This window comes from Hyalella azteca, unplaced genomic scaffold, assembly GCF_000764305.2.
Source record: "Hyalella azteca isolate HAZT.00-mixed unplaced genomic scaffold, Hazt_2.0.2 contig7681, whole genome shotgun sequence".
Lineage (NCBI taxonomy): Eukaryota > Metazoa > Arthropoda > Malacostraca > Amphipoda > Hyalellidae > Hyalella > Hyalella azteca.
In genome coordinates this window covers 58,379-78,926 of record NW_025937800.1, presented here as the reverse complement: position 1 = coordinate 78,926, position 20,548 = coordinate 58,379, and the positions used below count along the sequence as shown (strand labels likewise).

The 20,548-nt window shown below is 40.6% G+C and overlaps 2 protein-coding genes across 5 annotated transcripts; both read right to left on the bottom strand.

Moving 5' to 3' along the window:
• Positions 1-93: 93 nt before the first annotated feature.
• LOC108664695 lies at positions 94-8,403 on the bottom strand. Of its 3 annotated transcripts, none has more exons than XM_047881344.1 (2): positions 8,341-8,403; positions 94-3,442 (listed from the first exon to the last, which is right to left on the bottom strand). In XM_047881344.1, exon 2 carries the CDS (start codon positions 3,440-3,442, stop codon positions 2,354-2,356), a length of 1,089 nt encoding a protein of 362 aa, XP_047737300.1. In that variant the 5' UTR covers positions 8,341-8,403; the 3' UTR covers positions 94-2,353. The 3 variants fall into 3 exon arrangements, with proteins under 3 accessions (XP_047737300.1, XP_018006849.1, XP_018006848.1); XM_018151360.2 differs by lacking the exon at positions 8,341-8,403 and adding an exon at positions 5,599-5,650; XM_018151359.2 differs by lacking the exon at positions 8,341-8,403 and adding an exon at positions 5,338-5,640.
• A 2,481-nt stretch (positions 8,404-10,884) lies between these two features.
• On the bottom strand, positions 10,885-15,377 carry LOC108664701 (protein ANTAGONIST OF LIKE HETEROCHROMATIN PROTEIN 1). 2 transcript variants are annotated; one of them, XR_001930381.2, is made up of 3 exons: positions 14,816-15,377; positions 11,227-12,285; positions 10,885-11,095 (listed from the first exon to the last, which is right to left on the bottom strand). XR_001930381.2 is itself a non-coding variant. In XM_018151367.2 (2 exons), exons 1-2 carry the CDS (start codon positions 15,272-15,274, stop codon positions 11,500-11,502), a joined length of 1,245 nt encoding a protein of 414 aa, XP_018006856.1. In that variant the 5' UTR covers positions 15,275-15,377; the 3' UTR covers positions 10,885-11,499. The 2 variants fall into 2 exon arrangements, 1 of the variants encoding a protein (XP_018006856.1); XM_018151367.2 differs by having other exon boundaries at positions 10,885-12,285.
• Positions 15,378-20,548: the final 5,171 nt, after the last annotated feature.

Genomic DNA, 20,548 nt, shown 5'->3' with positions numbered 1-20,548 from the left:
GTAAATCAAGACCTCGCAATTAGTCTTCCGGGACAATTTTGTTCATGGGTGCACGTCAAGCCTAATGGTGTCAGGCTGAAGATAAACGCGACGTCTGCGATAGATGTGTTATTGAAAGATAAGAGTTACATAGTACGTCTGATGCTATCCGTCACTGATTACTAGATCGAGATGCAACACGATACATTGCGTAGAATACAAATAATATTATTGGACAAGAAATAATTCTACATTTAATGAGACCGGCATTGAAGCTTGATGCGCAATTATTGGATTGATAATCTAATCGAGAGCTCTCAACACTGAAATACAATTCAATTGTTAATGCAAAAGATTTCGTACATAGCTCAAAAAGTTACCTTCGTGGCGGTAATTTCACGAGGTGACAAAATATAAATCTCAATCTTGTTTGGAATATTCCAGTATGACGAGTAACTAACTTTTACACGAGCTGACGGGTACACTGTTGAACTCAAGTAAATTACTGCTGGCGGTTGAAGCCGCTGAACGCTTCGGCTCTCGTCAAAGAACAGGGCAAGTGGGACCATTAATACACCGTTAATGCACTATTGTTAAATACTTCCCTGAAGCAAACAGCCCGGACGAAAAAAGCAGCAAAGTAAATATTACATATTGCCGGCGTGACGAAACTCGACTATACTGTTACTTAGCAGTAGGATTAATAGAGGAGACGAGCGTAGCGGTGAAGCAAGCGTGCTGGCGCTGTATGATGCCATTCAAGTGTATGAAGCCTTTCATCCAACTATCTGCTAGACTGCAGACAAAGCCTATTCCTACGCTCAGGTTCAGGCCATACCAAACTCTTTACTAAGAGACTACAAACCAAGAAACATAACTTACGATCAAAAGCTTAAACAATTGACCAATAAGCTCTTCTTTACAATGTATTCATCGAACGCAGCGCAATCACAGTGATATTGAATGTCACAAAATATCAAGTTTGAAGTAAAATCTACAGTAACATACTCCACGTACACGCCATAGTCTACACCAATATAGTCCACATACACACCAACAGAGACACCACAGCGAATCTCAAGAGTAAACCAGCAATGTGACGAGTGTAAAATAGGAATTCAAAAGCAGAGAAAATACAACTAAATTTCACCGTATCATTTTTTGCAATATTTTGGTATTGAGCTTTTTCGTACGTTCCGAAAAATCTAGCCATATATTTTGGAATTTTTCTAGATCTAAGAAATAGATTAACCAAAAATGTTCCGAGAAAGATTCAAATTTTTGTGGCTTTTCTTTGCTTTTAAATTGTTAATAACATAGCGATGCAAGTTATTGAGTGATCAATTCAAAACTCTTACAATATGATTGCATGCAAATCCTGCATACAGCCCTCGCATACTGAAACCAATCAACATTTCAATGCGTATCCGGGATAATGAACAAATGTGTTACCATCAAACACAGTTATATATGAAAATAATTCAAGAAATAAACAAAAAATATAATACATTGATATTGAATTTACACGCGTAGATATTAAAGAAGGTGTAGAATAGCAAACGTCGAGAACGGTCTCTATTTTTGCCTAGAAAATATCATGTATAAATATTGCAGGTTCATTTTAAAACAAACAATTCGCTTGTTACCTACTGATCAGTAAACTTTAGCTCGTATTGACGATATTAAATCGAATGCATTTCATATTAATTACAACATCGCAAACTAACTTAATTGTAACACCGCCATTTTGGTAATCATTGTAGCGAGAGGACGAGTCGATCTAATTTAAATAATGGTATTATTCGACTAGAATTTAGGCAAATCCAATCCAATGTAGAGCACGAATAGAAGTTTAACGTCTAGAGATTCGAAAATTGAATAGTGAAAAGTGGATATTGTAGCTCATCCTTGGATGATGTCGGTGGGATAACCCACAGACACACTACCTAGTCAGAACACAAGACACTGGCATCACTAGCATCAAGAAAAGACAGTTTAGTTGTTCATGGGAAGAACAAGTATTAAACTCGATGGCAAGAATTAGATTTAATGCAGGTTAGGTGGGAAGAAAGACAGTGATATTTCAAAGATAATGGTTGCAAAACTATGAGTTGCTAAGAAAGCAGCATTCAAAAATTCATTTAGATCAATTTATAATGGGGTTCAAAAGTACATTTTTCCGAAGAATTAATGGATACAGAACTACATGGGGTACAGAGTATGGAGGGGGCTGTAGGTACTGCACCACTTCATACATAAAACTGCATTCAACTAATCTTGCTTACATTCTCAATCGTGTATATCTCTCTAACATTCCTTGTTAGAATGTCATAGTCGATTCAAATAGATGACATCTTTACGCAACAGCAATTGCTCATTTAAATTTTAAAGAGCAATGCTGCCGAAGGCGAGCATCCAGCAGCTCTCTTTTGCGAGGGTCTCTAAGGATGATACTGAGGAGGTTAAGTTTTTCTTGAAATTCCTCATTTTTCTTCCTGAGAGCTTCATTTTCCGCGGCCAGTCTATTGTTTTCCTCAAGCAGTGCAGCAGAGTTTGTCTCTGACACAGGTTTTGGTCCAATAGTGCGGGCAAGTTTAGTCATTGCGAATGCTGCAACGTCAGTGGAGGGGCGCTTTAACCCAGGCATAGAACTGGTTTTTGGAGCACAATCTGAGGCACTACTTGATGCTGTGGCCATTGAAGAAGAATTTTTTTGGGTTGCACTGGCAACTGATGCTCCGGCCAGATCACCACTTACAGCTACTCGATAACGAGTAGCCGTCTGCAGATCACTTTTAGGATAACCAGTCACACGGCTGCCCACATCAGTATTTTGAGGCGCTTTTGACTCAGTTGGTTGAACCACAACTCTAATGGGAGCAGCAGCTCCAGCAACCCGGTTCCAAGTTGCATTTGCTGACGCGCCCGTATTGGAAGCAGCTCCACCAACAGAAAGAATGCGAATAGTAATGGGACTTGTTGAAGGGGCACAATCACTTGTAGGAGCTACCATTGAAGTTTGAGGAGTAGAAATATCAACATGAGCAGCAGCGCTAGTGACCGGGTCCCCAGCCACAGCTACCACAGCTCTAGTATCAACAGCCACTCGACCAGCTTCAATGGGATTGACAGACCCTACAGCCAAGCCATTGCGAGTTTGTGCACCCAGCGATTGATTAGGTACAGAGGGATTACTTGGCGGTTTGCTTGCCAAGTTCTTGGCTTCCTTGATATTTGATTCAGTGACATCCAAATCCCAGTAAGGTGATGCCACAATGGGATCAGGCTGTGCAGGAGCAGTTAAACTCTTGTGCAATAGCTCAGCATTCACAACCATTTCATCTGTCCTCTGGATACCGTTGGTAATGTAGCCTCGCATGTAGCCATTGGAGCCAGCTGACATGGCTTGGTTGATGTGCACAAAGGACAGGTTTGGCTGCTCACTCTCAAAACTCTTCACCATCTGGAATAGAACAGATGTCAGTGAATCATGGCTTGAACAATGTAGAACTCATTGATACTTGTGTTAGTAGATTAGCACACGGTATGGTAAATGGTAAAAATAGGTCAGTACTTTTAACATTAAACCAGTAAGGCTCTAAAAAAATCTGCTTGATCTCATTAATAACATTTGATCCAGGAACTAGACATACAAGACATACCACAATGATAAGAAATAAAAATGGCAACTACCAGACATTTTCTTATTGTGATTTTCAGTAAGCTTTTAATTCTTAATGTCAAATACTTCATTTGGCACTAAATTTCAATCAACTGAATTTAATGTTTTTCAGATTTTGGTGTTGATCCAATTTGAACACTGATGAAATATTAATGATGGAAGCAGAATTCTGACAGCATGAAATTCTGAATAGGTAATATATTCTCATATTTATATAACAAAATAGATTGAAGGGCCAACCCCATTACACCTGGCACCACTATGCCAAGGTTTAAATAGAGCTGACATTGCGCTATTTACAACTAAATTTGTATCTGGATGATGCCATTCTCAATGCTCTTCACTAATTGTTTATCCATAAGTGAACAAATTATGCAAAGCATTTGTTCCAAAATAATAAAAACAATTATATCAGCTATTGCAGAAAAGTCTCACAATTTCAATAATACTAAGAAAGTTTGAAGTACACACAAAATGATGTAATAACCTATGATTCTTTTATGGCAAGTGGCACATTGTGATGGCAGTGATCAAGTGATGAGTGAAGATGTCCCACTCCCTGTTTGGGTAATATCAAATTTGCTTTCACAATAATCAGATTTTATGTACACTGAAATTTAAATGATAGAAAACTGTTTAAAATTTGAACACCTTTATATGCATCCAGATACAAATTGTTCATGTTTTTGCACAATTTTGTTGATATCGTCTTACTGACTTCACATCCTGAACAATTTAGTTTCCCTTCATGAGTTTTCAAAGGTCTCGTGTCTTTTAGAAAATATTTGTCGTTTGAAAGTGAGAATTACTGCATTTTGATTAATCAGGGGCAGGATTTTGAGAACTTGGGCATGTACCATTAATAATATACTATATGCAACCTTGTAATAAGTTCGTGGCTTGTAAATAGTTCGTCATTACTCAGCGTAAATGGCTTTTCATTAAAAATTACCCGGCGACGCATCTTTAAAATGGCCGGCGACGCTTTGGGCTTAAAAATCCATATATTGCCAACGCTGCATCCACCCTCTGCATAGTGGTATCTCATTAGAATTTAGGCATTATTTAAATTTACTAGCTATTACATTTTCATTTTTGATAAACAAACTTGCATAACAGTCTCTTCTCTAAAATTCAAAATTTAATGAATAAATAATATTGATAATTTTTATAAATATGATGCAAAAATTACTGAATAGCCTAGTTACCTATGAATATCATGAACATAATTTAAAAATGTTTCACAATTTATAGGAAAAGCACCTAATACAAGTAAACATGACAGGAGGTAATACATAATTCAAATGCACAAGCTTCAATTCAAATTATTCAATGTGGTTAGGTACTACCTTCACTCCTTCAGTACCTACCTTGCTTAATCAATCATTCATATAACAATATGAAAAAACAATATAACAATTCCATTACAAATTGAATGACAATAAATGGATTTGGTATGGTAATGCTTGCATCCATGATACTGGTCTACATAGGAAAAGTTATAGCCTAGGACTCAAAAATGAACTTGAGGATGTTTTAAAATTAAATAGGTAACTCTGCTTTGTCACCATGCTGATAGCTGAGTGAGTTTAAGGTCAACAAGAACGTCTTGCTTGCCACCATGTAAATTCATAAAATCAAGAAAAAAAACTACTTTTAATGTCCAAATTACGTACCTTTGTTGATTTGGGTTTTAATGGTTGAAAATTTATCTAGTAGCTAAGGCCTGACGACAGGAAAATTACCCTTCCGTCACCCAGATAAAGTGGGACAACCCACTTTACCTAGAACACGTAGGAAAAATAATCCGTCAAGGCCCAGAAGGTTTTATTTCGGTTTTTCGATGCTCAGTTGTATAAACGATCCAATGATTTGCTAACGATCCACTAGTTGTACAAAAAACTTAAGGTACATTTCGTACCCGAAACACTACGTACCTACAGTCTTCTGATGTAAAATGGCGAGTGCTGACTATGTTTCAGATAGGAGCTTATAAGCTTGTCGTTGAATTTAGGGTAAAAACCAAAAACAATTTCGTCATGTTAACCGGACAACACTAATAAAACTTGGAATAGAAAATGAGAACGAATTTTTTTACCACCAATATTCATACCTTTTTTATCACATAAAAATAATTTGTTCGATCTGTGTTGAGATTTCATTGAATTTGGAATATGAAAGGATTAAAAATTCACTGCTATCCCTAAAAATTTAGGGTAAATATCTTGACCTAAATTGAACGGGAAGTGAACGAGATATTACTCGGTGTGATGATGCCAACGATTGTGCAATTGCAGTTGAAACGAATTAAACCGATCGTCTTAGGAAGTGCAAAGTCATCAATGACTAATTCTTTGGTGTGGAAAATGTCTAGTTAAGTTATGATTGGAATTAAGGGTAGCGAGTGACTACAATTTAGGTCGTCAGTTGTAGTTATGGCTTAAAAGGATTAATTATGTTTCTACTGGCTTTAATAATAATAATAGCGGTTTCAGCGTCTATTAGGCCGTAGGCCTGTCGCCGATTCTTAACATCGCAGAACATCCACAGCATGTTGCGGTCTCGAACTCGCAACTCACTGCTACAATTCTGCTGTGCTTAACCGCCCGCCGCCCGGCCTCCTCGCCTATTCTGACCAGAAATTGGCGCACAGAGCTGGGATCGAACCCGCGCCTCTCTATGCGCCAATCTTGGTACTCTGAACTGTAACCACTGGGCCACCCTGCCATAATAATAATAGCGGTTCCAGCGTTTATTAGGCCGTAGGCCTGTCGCCGATTCTTAACATCGCAGAACATCCACAGCTTGGTGCGAGTCTCGAACTCGCAGCTTCAATTTTTGCTTTGCTTAACCGCCGATTCTGACCACAGAAACTAGTGCACAGAGCTGGGATCGAACCCGCGCCTCTCTGCTCCAATCTTGGAACTCTGAACTGTAACCACTGGGCCACCCTGCCTACTACTGGCTTTGATGGTACCATGTACATTAACACTGCAATATTCATCACAAGTAGTTGGAATAAACATCATAATTTTAAAAATGGGTTCATGTTTCAATATATTCGTTTACAACACCACGAAAAATTTAACTACCTAATCGTCAGAGTTCCAAATTCTCAGTTTTACAGTTCTCGAATGGCTACTGAAATCACGAGATTATACTAAATCACTTCTCGTAAAACGAGGTCGCTTCTTCCATAAACTTGGGTTACGGATTGATTGCAACAACATTTACGTGAACAATATTTACGTAGAATAAAAGCTGGTCCTCTTCCGTACCGCCCCTCAAATCTTTCAACCGCCCCTAGGGAGGCGATATCGCCCACTTTGGGAACCACTGATATAGAGCAAAGCAACCGCCCCCCGATCGCCCCCCAAACGCCCTCTTCTTCCATACCGCCCCCCAAAATCTTTCCACCGCCCCTAGGGGGGCGATATCGCCCACTTTGGGAACCACTGTTTTAGACGAAGATGCTTCAATATATACCTAGAGTATAGCCGCAAGGAAGCTAAAGCTGTTAGTTCTTGACAATGATGCTACCCGTGTCTCGGTACAATTGGTCGATGCACCGCAGATTAATGCTGCAGAACAATTGATTTGGTAGTTATCAGCTGAAGAAAGTTAAAACAACACGAAGTTTTCACCTGAACTGATATTTATGACCGAACTGAAAGCTTCTAAGTTAAACTTTAAGTGGTCTCACTGTCTCGAGAGCTGTTCTAATCAAATGGGTATAAAAATTCTGCCCACAGCAATATAGCGTCATTTATGTTTTGGCTGTAATCTGTAGTATAATATTTTACGTATGAGTAAGAGAGCGAAGAGACGTATCCAGAGGGAAGGGAGCAGTGGGAAGCAGAGGCGAAGCAATATGAAGATTGACTTGGAGTAAAGGACGATGGTGGGTATTGAGATCTTTCACTTCTAATGTGGCGCAATCGACAGCCTAGGCAAATGAGATTTTGTATCATGAATAGGCTATGTATCCGGGCCCACCTAATTTAGCAAACATCTCTGTCGCTTTAACGAACCCTCGTCAGGCTGCATACGTTTACAACTACACAAAGACACTTACTACGCAGTGTATGTGCATTCCATGTGCAGTTTGACCAGTTTACAAGATCCTAGTACACATTTTTTTTTAATTGTAGCAGGTCGTGGCAAAATACGGCGCATCCAACTTAGCACGTTGGCATAGATACGATCGGAACACTGTCACATGTAGGTATTTTAAAACCCGAAGTTACATCTAAGCACCTAATCATTAGAGAACGGGCAAGGTTGGGAAATACAATGTCTCGCCTATCGCTGGGGATCGACTAGTAAAACTTTTCAGACCTCGACCACGATAGGTGAAATCCGCGACAGGAAATTGGTCGCAAGATAGTACTTATACACGATTTTCTTTCAAAATTGTTTGGTATGTTTACACCGAATCCAGTGTCTAAAATTATCACCTCAACAACTAACCTCACTGCGCCAGGCCTCGGCTAACAATGCCGGCTCAGAAATCAGAAGAAGGCTTCTGTGAAATTTCGCCTGCGTGTGTCCGAAGCAAAAATTACACTTTGGCTGCACATGCGTCCATTACAATATGAGCACAGCTTTGCAACCACACTAAAAACTTTTTTAATGTAGTTGCAAAATGGTTGATGTGGTTATTCAAACTAATAACTTACTTTTTGGGAGAGAATTCACTTCGTACAGAGAGCCTGAAAGTGTGGTAAGTAAACTCAACTACGCCAAGACCTCAAACGTTCCATCAACATTCACGAACGTTGAAGTAGCCTTGCATGGATCACCGTCGCATGCGCGGTGCAAATAAATTTTCGAAAATGTCTATGGTATACAAACATTCCAAAGTTGGTAGAGTCCAACACCGAATATTCGATAAAGCGACAAGCTCAGAGGTTAAGGTTCAATTCTCAAACCATTGAAATACCTGTTAAAGCAAATTAAACATCAGGGGCAATATTAGAATAGAATAGCGGTTTCAGCGTTTATTAAGTCGTAGGCCTGTCGCTGATTCGTAACATCGCAGAACATTCACAGCATTTTGCGGTCTCGAACGCGCAACTCACTGCTTACATTTTTGCTTTGGCCGCCCGGCCTCCTTGCCGATTCTGACCAGAACTGGCGCACAGAGCTGGGATCGAACCCGCGTCGTCTCTCTGCTCAAATCCCGGTACTCTGAATCTTTTAACCACTGGGCCACCTAAATTTGCTATAACAAATATATTTGTCCGTGGAAAGGCCTGTCAAAAGATTTGGTATGAATGAATTTTATTAATCATTCAGTATCTATTACTGAATAATTCTGTTAACCTTTCAGGAAGCGCCGTGCAAGGTTTAGGGTAGTTAAATAATTTGGGCGTTAAACTTGTGACCGGCGTTTCAGCAGAGCAGTTTGCCATTGTTTAGATTTTAGAAGATTTCATTTTCCGGTGAAGATATTACTCAGCTTCATATTCAAAATTTAAATTAAAATTGCTAAAACTCGAGAGTTGGCAACAGATTTGCGTCAAAAGGGAAGGGGTATCGAATAATATCCAAGGAGCTTGATCTATTATTAAGTACAGTTGCAAGGTGGATTAGCAGAAAGGTACAGAAGAACCAGTATGAATACTCGTGATGAAATTAAAACGACCTGTAGGAAGGTGTGATCGATGTAGAAAACGACACAATCAGCAGAGGTCTAAATCGTACTGGTCTTATGTCAAGACTTGATCGAATTCATTCTAAATTCTAAAAGTTCGATTTTCGTTACGTCCGACCAGGATTTTGTCCGTTTTCGTGTAATAAGTAATGGTATGGCTTAAAAATCGTTGGAGAACAACGTATTGACCGTTAACTATGTGGAGTAGCAGCTTGTGAGCTGAAGCAGTGTTGGTTTTAAGCTCGTGTGGTGAGATGGGTCAATTGACTACAGCTGCTTATGTTCCAGGATGACAATCAGGCAGAGCTGGGCAGCGCTACTTTGAAATGTAGCGCCGCTACCGCTACCGCTACATGCTCTAAATGTAGCGGGCGCTACCGCTACCGCTACATGCTCTAAATGTAGCGGGCGCTACCGCTACCGCTACATGCTCTAAATGTAGCGGGCGCTACCGCTACCGCTACATCCACTAGATTGTAACGGGCGCTACCGCTACAGTAAAATGTAGCGCGCTACATTAGCCGCTACAATGGCAAAATTATTAGAAATCTCTTAATATTTATTGTTCTGCTATTGGGATTTACTCATTAACATTTAATGATAATACAACATTTTTAAAACCTATCAATGCAACTTTATTGCAATTAACTTAACCGAACTAGTATGGGTTACCTCAGGGTTAGATACAGTAAATAGAAGTTACAGTTATTTTTATGTTTTACCTTCCCTACATGGATGTGAACTTTAATCTACCAATCTAAAAAATTATCCACATATACATATAAAAATCAGCCTTTTTTGTATATAAATGTGGATTATTTTTGAGATTGGTAGATTAAAGTAGACATCCATGTAGGGAAGGTGAAACATAAAAATAACTGTAAAAATAACTGTAAGCAAACTGAAAGATGAAAAAAACCTGTAAGTGGTAACTGNTACAAATGCCGGTTTCAGTTCAGTGCCCAAAACCAATTGCCTACTCTATTATTAATTTAACGAAGGAAAAGACCCTTCCCTGACGCTTCAATGCTATAAACTCACTCCACCGTTAGGTCCTAATGAATACGTGTATTAAGTTTCATGGAGCTACCTTCATTACTTTGGGAGATATTATTTCGTCACTGAATTTGGAGATATGCCGTGATACCGGCCGCAAGTCCGGCCGTACATTTGTCTGAGACGTCTTTCTCAGCCAGTACTCAAGAAAAACCAAATGGATATTTATTACCGTCTCTTCCTTTGACCAGGGAGTAACGGTACGCTACCGGAATGCGGTTGGAGCCGAGTAAAGTATTTGATAAATATTGTAGCACGCCAAAAGTGCATTGGTTCCAAATAAAAGTCCCATTTACGGTACACTTGTGAACCAACAGTCCGTACCAAACATGGTTATCTAGCAGATTCAAAGTACGAAACATAGACTAGGCATACAACTTGTTTATAGAATTTGCTTCTAAAATTTGTTTTGTTGACATAAGTTTTCATATATTTAAAGCGACATTGAATATTATAAACTGCGTATTTCAGCACGGAAAAATATAAATATTAGGAAAATGAAAGACTTGTGTCTCGTGACTTCATTACTGTTTTTTTTTTAGTATAGTCAGGTACAACTTCCATAAGATGAATTTTTGAATGCATATTCTCATACATTGAAATAGAGGAAGTTCACATAAATCCCAAATAAAATTAACTCAAACATTTGACATGCAATAATAGGAAGACAACTTCCAAGCTGAAGGACTGCAATGAATCATTTCGTTTATTGTGCGCACTACCTAAATGCTTCGATCAGAAATTGCCTGCTTCATACAATCAATCACTGCCAATTCCTAACCGATTAAAAATGTCGATATCCTGGGAGTTAGGCTTACGAGAGCGCGATATTTTCGCACGACAATCTGGTTACGCAGATTACATGTCCATTACGTTTATCGCAAAATTTTAGAAAATCTTACTCGTCAGGGTTTTACGCTGGTACCTATACATGGCTTAAATTTAATATGACTGGAGTTACTTATTTACGCTAATAGAATTCTATAACAAACGGTATTACACGCTGAACGTATTTATAATCAAAACTAAATACTATTCTTGCTGCTGCTGAAAGGATGTACCTTAACAGTCAGACATAACATAGCAAACACCAAAAATTGTTGTGACGCATTATTTTCCACGATGTTTACATTTCAATTGCCCTCATTTGGAAAGGAACTTGTCCTTCCTCGCTGAAGTAAGTCGCTATACTATTCCTTTTTTTAGCAGCTTCCTTGGTGTAGGGACAAACTGCGCGGCTAGTCCGCAGCGGCGGCAGCTCGACTGCAGTTTCGCGCCAAAGGCCCGGATGTATCTCTCCTGTTTCCGCGTCTTCAAAGTCGGCCCATCCCTTCCCAAGATACGTTTCTGGCGATACTGTACACAGCCAGTTGTGAATAGTGCATGCAGCTCGCACTATCAAATCAGTTGTTGATACATCAAGTTCGATTTCCTTTCGAAATACTTCAAATCTAGCTGCCAATATGCCGAACGCGTTATCCACAACTCTTCGAGCTCTTGATAAGCGGTAGTTGAAAATTCGCTCCACTGCGGAGAAGTCTCGTTTTGAGAATGGCTTCATTATACTCGTTGTCAAGGGAAACGTGTTATCTGCTATAATGACGTGGTCAGGAGGCAAGTTGAGGCTGTTGTTTTTAATAGCAGTTTTCAGAGAAGACGATCGGAACACGCACATGTCATCAGCACGCCCGTTTGTGTCCACTTCTACATAGAGGAACTTACTGTCTGCGTCAACCAAAGCCAGCAGTACAACACTGTAGCGCCCTCTGTATTTGAAAAGTTCTGCGCGACCATCGGGCGGGCGTCTGAGGGCGATGTGCCTACCGTCCAGTGCACCGCAGCAATTCGGGAAATTCCATGTCATTTCGAAGCTTTTTTGTACTTGTCTCCACTCATCTACAGTTTTGGGAACCTGTAACAAGAGAAATACGCATGATTTAGTAATTTTGATAATCCACAGCAGACAAAATAACGTAAACAGTAAATTGTTCTAGATTTACGTAGATTGTTCTAGAAATTCAGCACTGAAGATGATAGAATTCCCAAGCATGATGGCATTGCAGTTCATAAGAGGGACGAAAATTAACTATGAATGTAGGTACGTGGGAAGAAATTTGCGACGAATTTGGCCGTAATTTGAAATGCAATAGACAAATTACCGGAGAAAATTCAAAACCTTCTGGCTAGAGCTCTACAATACGCAAGAAATATCCTGATAGGTACTGTAAAGCAGTGGATCCCATACTTTTTCAGGCTGGCTCTTGCTCCCTAGTGAATGTCTAGCGCCCCCCACAGACACATAAAAACATACGCATCTTTCTTGAAATTTAGTACACTGAAATTTTAAAAGCTAAAGGTTAAACAGAAATGTGTATTTCACAAGTAGAACCCCATTCAGTGAACCAATATGTTTTTCAGCTGTTTTAACTGTTTCAGCACTAGAAACCTAGGACGACTTAGGCAAATTTACGGCCGGACTCGTGGTTGGTCTCACGGCCAATCTCCAAATTCAGCGATCAAGTAATATCTCCCTAACTAATGAACGCAGCTCAATGAAACTTGGAACATGTATTCATCAGAATAATTTTGCACACTCGTGTGAAGTCAGAGGCAATGCATGAATAAATTAACAGAATAAATTATTTTAAAAATTTTATATATTAAAAAAATTAAAAAATATTTTTTTAATATTCGAAAATTAATTGACAAATTCATTGTACATCTGTATGATTGGAGACACTGGGTTCTTTGGAATTGTTGTCTTTAAAAAGTAATTTTTAAAGGTAAATTTTTTTCATTTCACCGTCATTCTTGATTTCACACTTCCTTATATTCGGCCCGTATTGCCGGGTAATATGTCGCTTAAATTCGTGCCGATCAAGAAATTTCTTCTAAACTGCTGAACAGATTTCAACGAAACTTTGTATATAAATACCTAACCTACCAACGGTGATGTTTAGCTCGTGACAATTTTTATATTTTGCTTTCTTTATCGAGTTATACAGATACCGTATAGGAGAAACAACCGGCTTTTCTACCGGCCGGTTTAACCAAGAGCCGTTTACGTATAGCCGTCTAACTCTCAAACGAAGGCAAAATTGAAAAAATTGTGACGAGCTAAACATCGCCGTTGGGATGTTAGGTATTCAAATACTAAGCTTCGTTCAAATCTGTTCAGCAGTTTGGAAGAAATTTTTCGATTACTGCGCATTTAAGCACGTATTGCTGTTTAAATCACGAATGAAGGTGAAATGAAAAAACTCGCGAACGACGGCAAAATCGAAAAATATTTTCACGAGCGAAACATTACCGTTCGGTGGTTAGGACTGTAAATTCGAAATTTCTGTCGAAGCTGTTCAGTAGTTTGAAAGAAATTCCTTGGTCACTGTGAATTTCGGCCCGTATTGCCAGATAACTAACAAATGAAGGCATAATTCCAAAAACTTTCACGAGCTAAACATTACCGTTAGGTCCTCATGAATACGAGACCGGCCGTTAATTTGTCCGATACGTAAGCCCAAGAGAGGTAAAAAAACATATATGGGTGAAACTCTATTGCTGGAAGTCATCTGCTGCACGTGTTGTATATAAATCGTCTAACAAACGTTCCCACTTCAAACTGCCCCCCCCCCCCCCCTACCGCTCCTCTACCGCCCTCTTCTTGCTTACGGCTTACGGCCCCCCAAAATCTTTCCACCACCCCTAGGGGGGCGATATCGCCCACTTTGGGAACCACTACTGTAGAGCTTGCTGCTTCATGCAGCAATCACTACAATTTCTACAATAGATGACTTTTGTGAAGTTTTCTGACCTCGCAAGTGAATAAGTTAAAGTTCGGCCTTCTAGTTTGGATTCATACGATTTCACGATTGATTATCAATAAACAATACACTCACGAATAACACCAAATGAAATAATACGAGCATGCTAGCATTTAATCGTTATGTCATACCTAACTATTCAAAAGGTTTTCTGAGAATAGTAACCAATCTAAGATTCGTTTTTGGTTGTATCAAACACTGTTCCAGGTACCGGTATAAGATGCAACTCATCGTGCAAGAAAAAATGCTACTGGATCTTTTTATTAATTTTTTTTTTTACCTTATGCGAGTTATGGCCTTTTGAATATCATGCATCAGACTCAGAGCACAGGTATTTTACGGTATATCTAGATTATTCTAGATTATATTAAATTTTTGCCAAATAAATTACTACTAAATAAAACATTAATCTGTGAACATGATTCAGCAGTTAAATATTTCATTTGCGGAACTGACAATTTTATTTTATTCTAAGATTTTATGTTCAATTGCAATTCACTCATTTTCATTAGGCTATGACTTGTTCAATTCCGATCTTGAAAATACAACAAAAAGAAATGGAATGTAAAGTTCTTAAAATACTTCCATCAATGTAATTAATGATTCAATATTAAAAGTTACCTTTAGGTAGTGTTGCAATCCATTTATGATTGCTAGCAGAACTTCAGGAATAAATTTAGAAATTGCGGCGGCTGAAACGCAAAACAATAAAGCTAGGAACTGAAAACTATCACCAGTAGCCAAATACCGCAACGTGACCTCTAGTTTCTCTTTGGGAGTTATTGCATTTCTCATAATAGTATCTTTCTTCGTTATTTGTGGCTCAATTATGTTCAAAAGCTCATTAAATTGTTCGGTAGATATTCTCAAGTGTTTCTCATATGCCGGAATATCTTCCGTCGACTGTTCAAGAAAGGAAGTGGTTGATGCTCGGGCGTTATCTCTTCGTCCTGCCCAGTCTTTCACCCACACTCTATCTTGGTTGGCAATTTCTCTCAACTCCTCACTTAGAATCATAACAATTTCACCAACTGCTTCATCAAAAGCTTCTTCGAACTCACTATCGTTGCCAGATTCCATTTTCTCACCGGTCACATTCTCTATGACGTACACCTCAACCTACGACTTCAAACAACACACTGGCTGCAGGCTGAGTGCTGGCGCTGGGCGCTGGCTACAGCTGGCAGGGCTGGGAAGGCAGGCCGCTGGCAGTGGCAGGCTGGCAGCCACCTGGCTGGCAGCCACAGGCCTCCCAGGCTGGCAGCCAATAATTTGAGAAAAACTTAGATAGCTACTAAAAAAAACAACAAATTTTATTCAAAACATTATAATTTTAATTAATTCTGATTGAATTATAAATCTTCGGCTGATGGTAAATTCAAGTTCTTTTTTTTTTTGTTTGAATGGAATGAGAATTTCCTAAAATACCTCCATCAATGTAATTAACAATTAATTAAGTTAACTTTAGGTAGTGTTGCAATCCATTTATGATTGCTTGCAGAACTTCAGGAATAAATTTAGAAATTGCGGCCAAATCAAGATCGGCGACAGGCCACATCAGGCATACTCTTCAGCGCGGACATCACCATGTTATAATAAATAATAGCGGTTTCAGCGTTTATTAGGCCGTAGGCCAGTCGCCGGTTCTTAACACCGCAGAACATTCACGGCATTTTGAGGTCTCGAACTCGCAACGTACTGCTACAATTCTGCAGTGCTTAACCGCCCGGCCTCCTTGCCGATTCTGACCAGAAACTGTCGCACAGAGCTGGGATCGAACCCGCGCCTCTCTAGTGCGTCAATCTTGGTACTCTGAACTTTAACCACTGGGCCACCCTGCCCAATAATAGCGGTTTCAGCGTTATTAGGCCGTAGGCTTGTCGCCGATTCTTAACATCGCAGAACATTCACAGCTTGTTGCGGTCTCGAACTCGCAACTCACTGCTACAATGCTGCTGTGCTTTAACCGCCCGGCCTCCTTGCCGATTCTGACCAGAAACTGGCGCACAGAGCTGGGCTCGAACCCGCGCCTCTCTGCGCCAATCTTGGTACTCTGAACTGTAACCACTGGGCCACCCTGCTATGTTATGTTATGGATTATGTTATGTTATGTTAAGACGCTGTTCATATCGTAGATAGCAGGTTCCATCTACAACGTCTTTGACCAACTCTTGTTTCGGCTTCCGTGAGTAGCAATTCTGTTGCTTCCTAACAAGAAACTGCCATTCTAATAATCTGTCTGTAACTGTCTCAGTTTTAAGCGAGCCTGTTTGTTTCGTTTTAACATGATTAACGAGCGAAAATCCTTTCGACACAAGCGGATGAGTGAGGCAATATAGGTAGATTTGTCATAAAACTAGTCAGAGTTCCAAACTTTGATTGATTCATCCCGTATTTAATCAATGTTACGCAGTGAATGCCAGAAACCAGAGACTGAAGTGTCGAAGATACATCGCTGAACTTCCGAAACACCCACCATTCATTATTGAGTTTGTCAATAACATCCTCAGGAACAAGATGGGGAAAATTCTGTGCTAAGTTCACTATGGAAATGGGAGATTTGGTGATATCACTTGAGGCAGCGGGATCTAATATTTGTAAATTTGCAACAATTCCATCTTCTTCTAATAGGAATATATTTTTTTATTTGCAAGCACAATGCAACTAAGCTATCAGCCGCATCCCGCCCAGTAAGAGAGTCTCAGACCAGAGAGCTGCAGCGAGAGGGACCACAATTGATGACCTCATCTCTGGCTCTCCCCTCGCCTGCCTCAACGAAGACTCGCCGACCCGCCTCCCCTCCCATGGTCCGCCCTCCTTACCAGATCTACCTCTTGGAGGGCGGATCCTCCTTACCTTACCAGATCTACCCCTTACCAGATCTCAACACCTCTTGGACTCTTCAAGTCGCTCTGAACTCCGACCACTTACCCATTCTGATCAATCTTCCTCCCTCTGCTGACTCCCCGGCCCCCCGATCCGCCAGCTCTTATTTTAACTTTAAGAAATCCACTCTGCATTTCTGTCGCCATCACTAAACATACAGGTTAAAGATCACAGAAGCTTGGGATATTATTTTTTTATTCTAAGATTTTATCGTGTACGAGAAATTTCTTGCTAAATAACTGGTATCGGCAACAGGCAACAGGCCATGGGCCTATTTCTTCAACGCCGACACTTCTATTCTATTCACTTCTATTCTAACTGATTCGGCACCGGAAATAGTAATAGTAGTAATAGCGGTTTCAGCGTTAATTAGGCCGTAGACCTTTCGCCGATTCTTGACATCACAGAACATTCACAGCATTTTGCGGTCTCGAACTCGCAACTCACTGCTCCAATTCTATTCTGCTTAACCGCCCGGCCTCCTTGCCGATTCTGACCAGAAACTGGCGCACAGAGCTGGGATCGAACTCGCGCCTCTCTGCTCCAATCCTGGTACTCTGAACTTTAACCACTGGGCCACCCTGCCCACGAACACTCAGGGTGTTCGTGGGAAAGAACACCTTTTAAGAACAATCCACTCAGGAGTTCCCCAAGGTTCGGTCATCTCGCCGGCCCTATTCAATCACTTCATCTCTGATATCACTGGACCGGTTCTAAATTTTGCATCATACGGAGATGACCTCACTATCTTCGTGTCATCCCCGAAGCTCGACACTGCGGAGGCTGACCTCGCTGGGCTCCTTCAGGGCGTCTCAGACTGGTCGGCTGCCATGACACCAGGCAAGCCGACCGTGACACCAGGCAAGCCCTCCGTCACGCTCTTCACCCCCAGACACTCACCAATCCCGGTCACACCCTTCTGCCACAATCTGCAATGGCATCATCCCCCTAAGTAAAAACCCCCAAAATCCTAGGCGTCACCAGGGACACGCACTACACCTTTTTACCCCACTTCAGAGCCATAGCAACTAAAGCGACGGGTTCTTCACGCATCTTAAAAGCCTTAGCTGGCACTAACTGGGGTTTCTCCACGGAGGACATCATTGCCACCTACCGGACGATCACGCGCCCAATCCTCAATTACGCTGCCCCCATCTGGTACTCTGTCACCTCACGCACTGCAACAGCTAGCCTTCAAACTATCCAAAACTCCGCCCTGAGACTAGCCACCGGCTGCCTCAAAATGGCCCCGATCGCCCATCTCCACCATATGAGACCGGCGTCCTTACCCTGTCCGTTCACCTGGACCTGGCTTGTGCCCAGTTCCTTGCCAGCGCCCTCCAGCCCTCCCATACCTCATTCCATATATTGCCTTTGCTCCCTTAGTAGACCGCCTTATGAAAGTTTCCATCCAGTCGAGGTTCGGCCACCTTTTTGCGCCACTTTTAGCAAACGGCATCACGCCTGCCGAAGCTTATGGGAATGCTAAGCGCTCCCTTCGCAAAGAGATCGCCTCCAGCGGAGCAGCGACCGACCATAACAACGCTGTCCTTGCAGCCCCACCACCACCGACTGCATCAAAGGAGGCCTCGCTTCCTCGCCCCGACCGCTCGGCTCTATCACAGCTCAGCTCGGGATACTGGAGCTCCCTGGCGTCCTAAACCTTCAGGGTCGGACGCTTTAAGAGTCGGACACTTTAAGAGTCGGACGCTTTAAGGACGCTTCAGGGTCGGACCTTCACGGTTGGAATAAGGTTTGAAAGCCATTCTTGATGCCCATCATAGTAGAACAATTATTGCTTCCAAATCCTATAATGTTTGAAAAAGGAATTTTTTCTCATCCAGAGTTGTTTTAACAGCGTTGTATAAACCACTAGCAACGGAAAATAGGTCAGCTAGGAAAATATATAGTCTGGCGGTTAGTGCGTTGCTCCATTCGTTTTGTATTGACTGCATAATCAAATTTAAGGCATTGAGAATATTTTAATTATATTATTAGCTATAATGAACTTTTTCAACGAAAAAACATATATTTTGCCATTTAATCTAATAATAAACCCAGATACCCATGTGACGGCAAAAACTCCCAGATCTGGGTGGAAACCCCCAGCAGGGAGGCCTGCTGGCAGCTACAAATGACAAATGAGCAAATAATAGAACTATTAATTGCCTTGTGTATAAGCCTAGTCGACGGTAAAAAAAACTTTTGAAACCACGTTTTCTTAACGGACAAAAAAGAAAACCATTTACTCTTACATAACATTTAACATTTGCTGGTGCAAATGTTTTTCTTTTTTGTCTGTTAAGAAAACGTGGTTTTTAAAAGTTTTTTTTATTTGTTTTATTTCACTATTTTTAGTTTTGTAAAAACCAGAAAAATGTGGTTTTTATGAATATTTTTTATATATATTTATTTTCTACTTTTAGTTAGCAATTTTAGCAATTCAAATCAATTTCCAGGGTTGGCAAGTGTGGATCATGGTTGAACTAGTATAAGGTTGACCCATGAGAAGCTCATTTTCGCGGATGGAGCTTGTTGTCCGCCTGTGACGTCACCGATCTCAGTGACGTCACGGGCTTTAACCAATCACCGAAATGCGTTCAAACCAGTCAACCAATCCGTCATGGAAATGACGGGTTTGTTTACGTTTCTCGATCTACGTGACGTAACGAGAAAGCTTAACTGAAAGGCGGAACTCTCAGTGGGTCAACCTTATATACAGTAGTTCAACGAAAGCTTTCGGACGCTTTCGGAGTTTTCCTCCGAAAGTTGTTCGGAGGAAAACTCTGCGAACAGCGCCCCTGATTCAGTGGCAGGTCTTCAATACGTTAGGAGTAGAATGCGAGCTCTGAAAGTGGACAGCAAATTAAAGTATTCAGTGAATATGTTAAACAACAATGAGTGTGGATGTTCGAGTTTGTTGTCCGCCTGTGACGTCACCGATCTCAGTGACGTCACGGGCTTTAACCAATCACCGAAATGCGTTCAAACCAGTCAACCAATCCGTCATGGGAATGACGGGTTTGTTTACGTTTCTGGATCTACGTGACGTAACGAGAAAGCTTAACTGAAAGGCGGAACTTTCAGTGGGTCAACCTTATATAGTTCAACCATGAGAGTGGATGTTCGAGAAAAAACTCAATTCCAAACCGTGAATTTTTAGCGTTTTTTTTTTATTTTTTTTTTCATTTTTTCAAGTTATTATTCCTGTCGATCAAATCTTGAATTGTTAGGCAGCACAAGCATGCATGCCAAATTTCAACTTACTAAGATGTTTAGAAGTACTCTATATTAAGGTTTGAATTTTTGATGACTGACAGACACGAAACGAAGTCAAGAAAAACGTGGTAATAAGATGCGGTGACTTGTGAACTGCTAATTTGTTCACGCACATTTATGTTTACGCACTTTTGTCAGAGTCATGGCTTTTTTACATCTTCAGCTCCTCAACAACTACAATTTACGTCT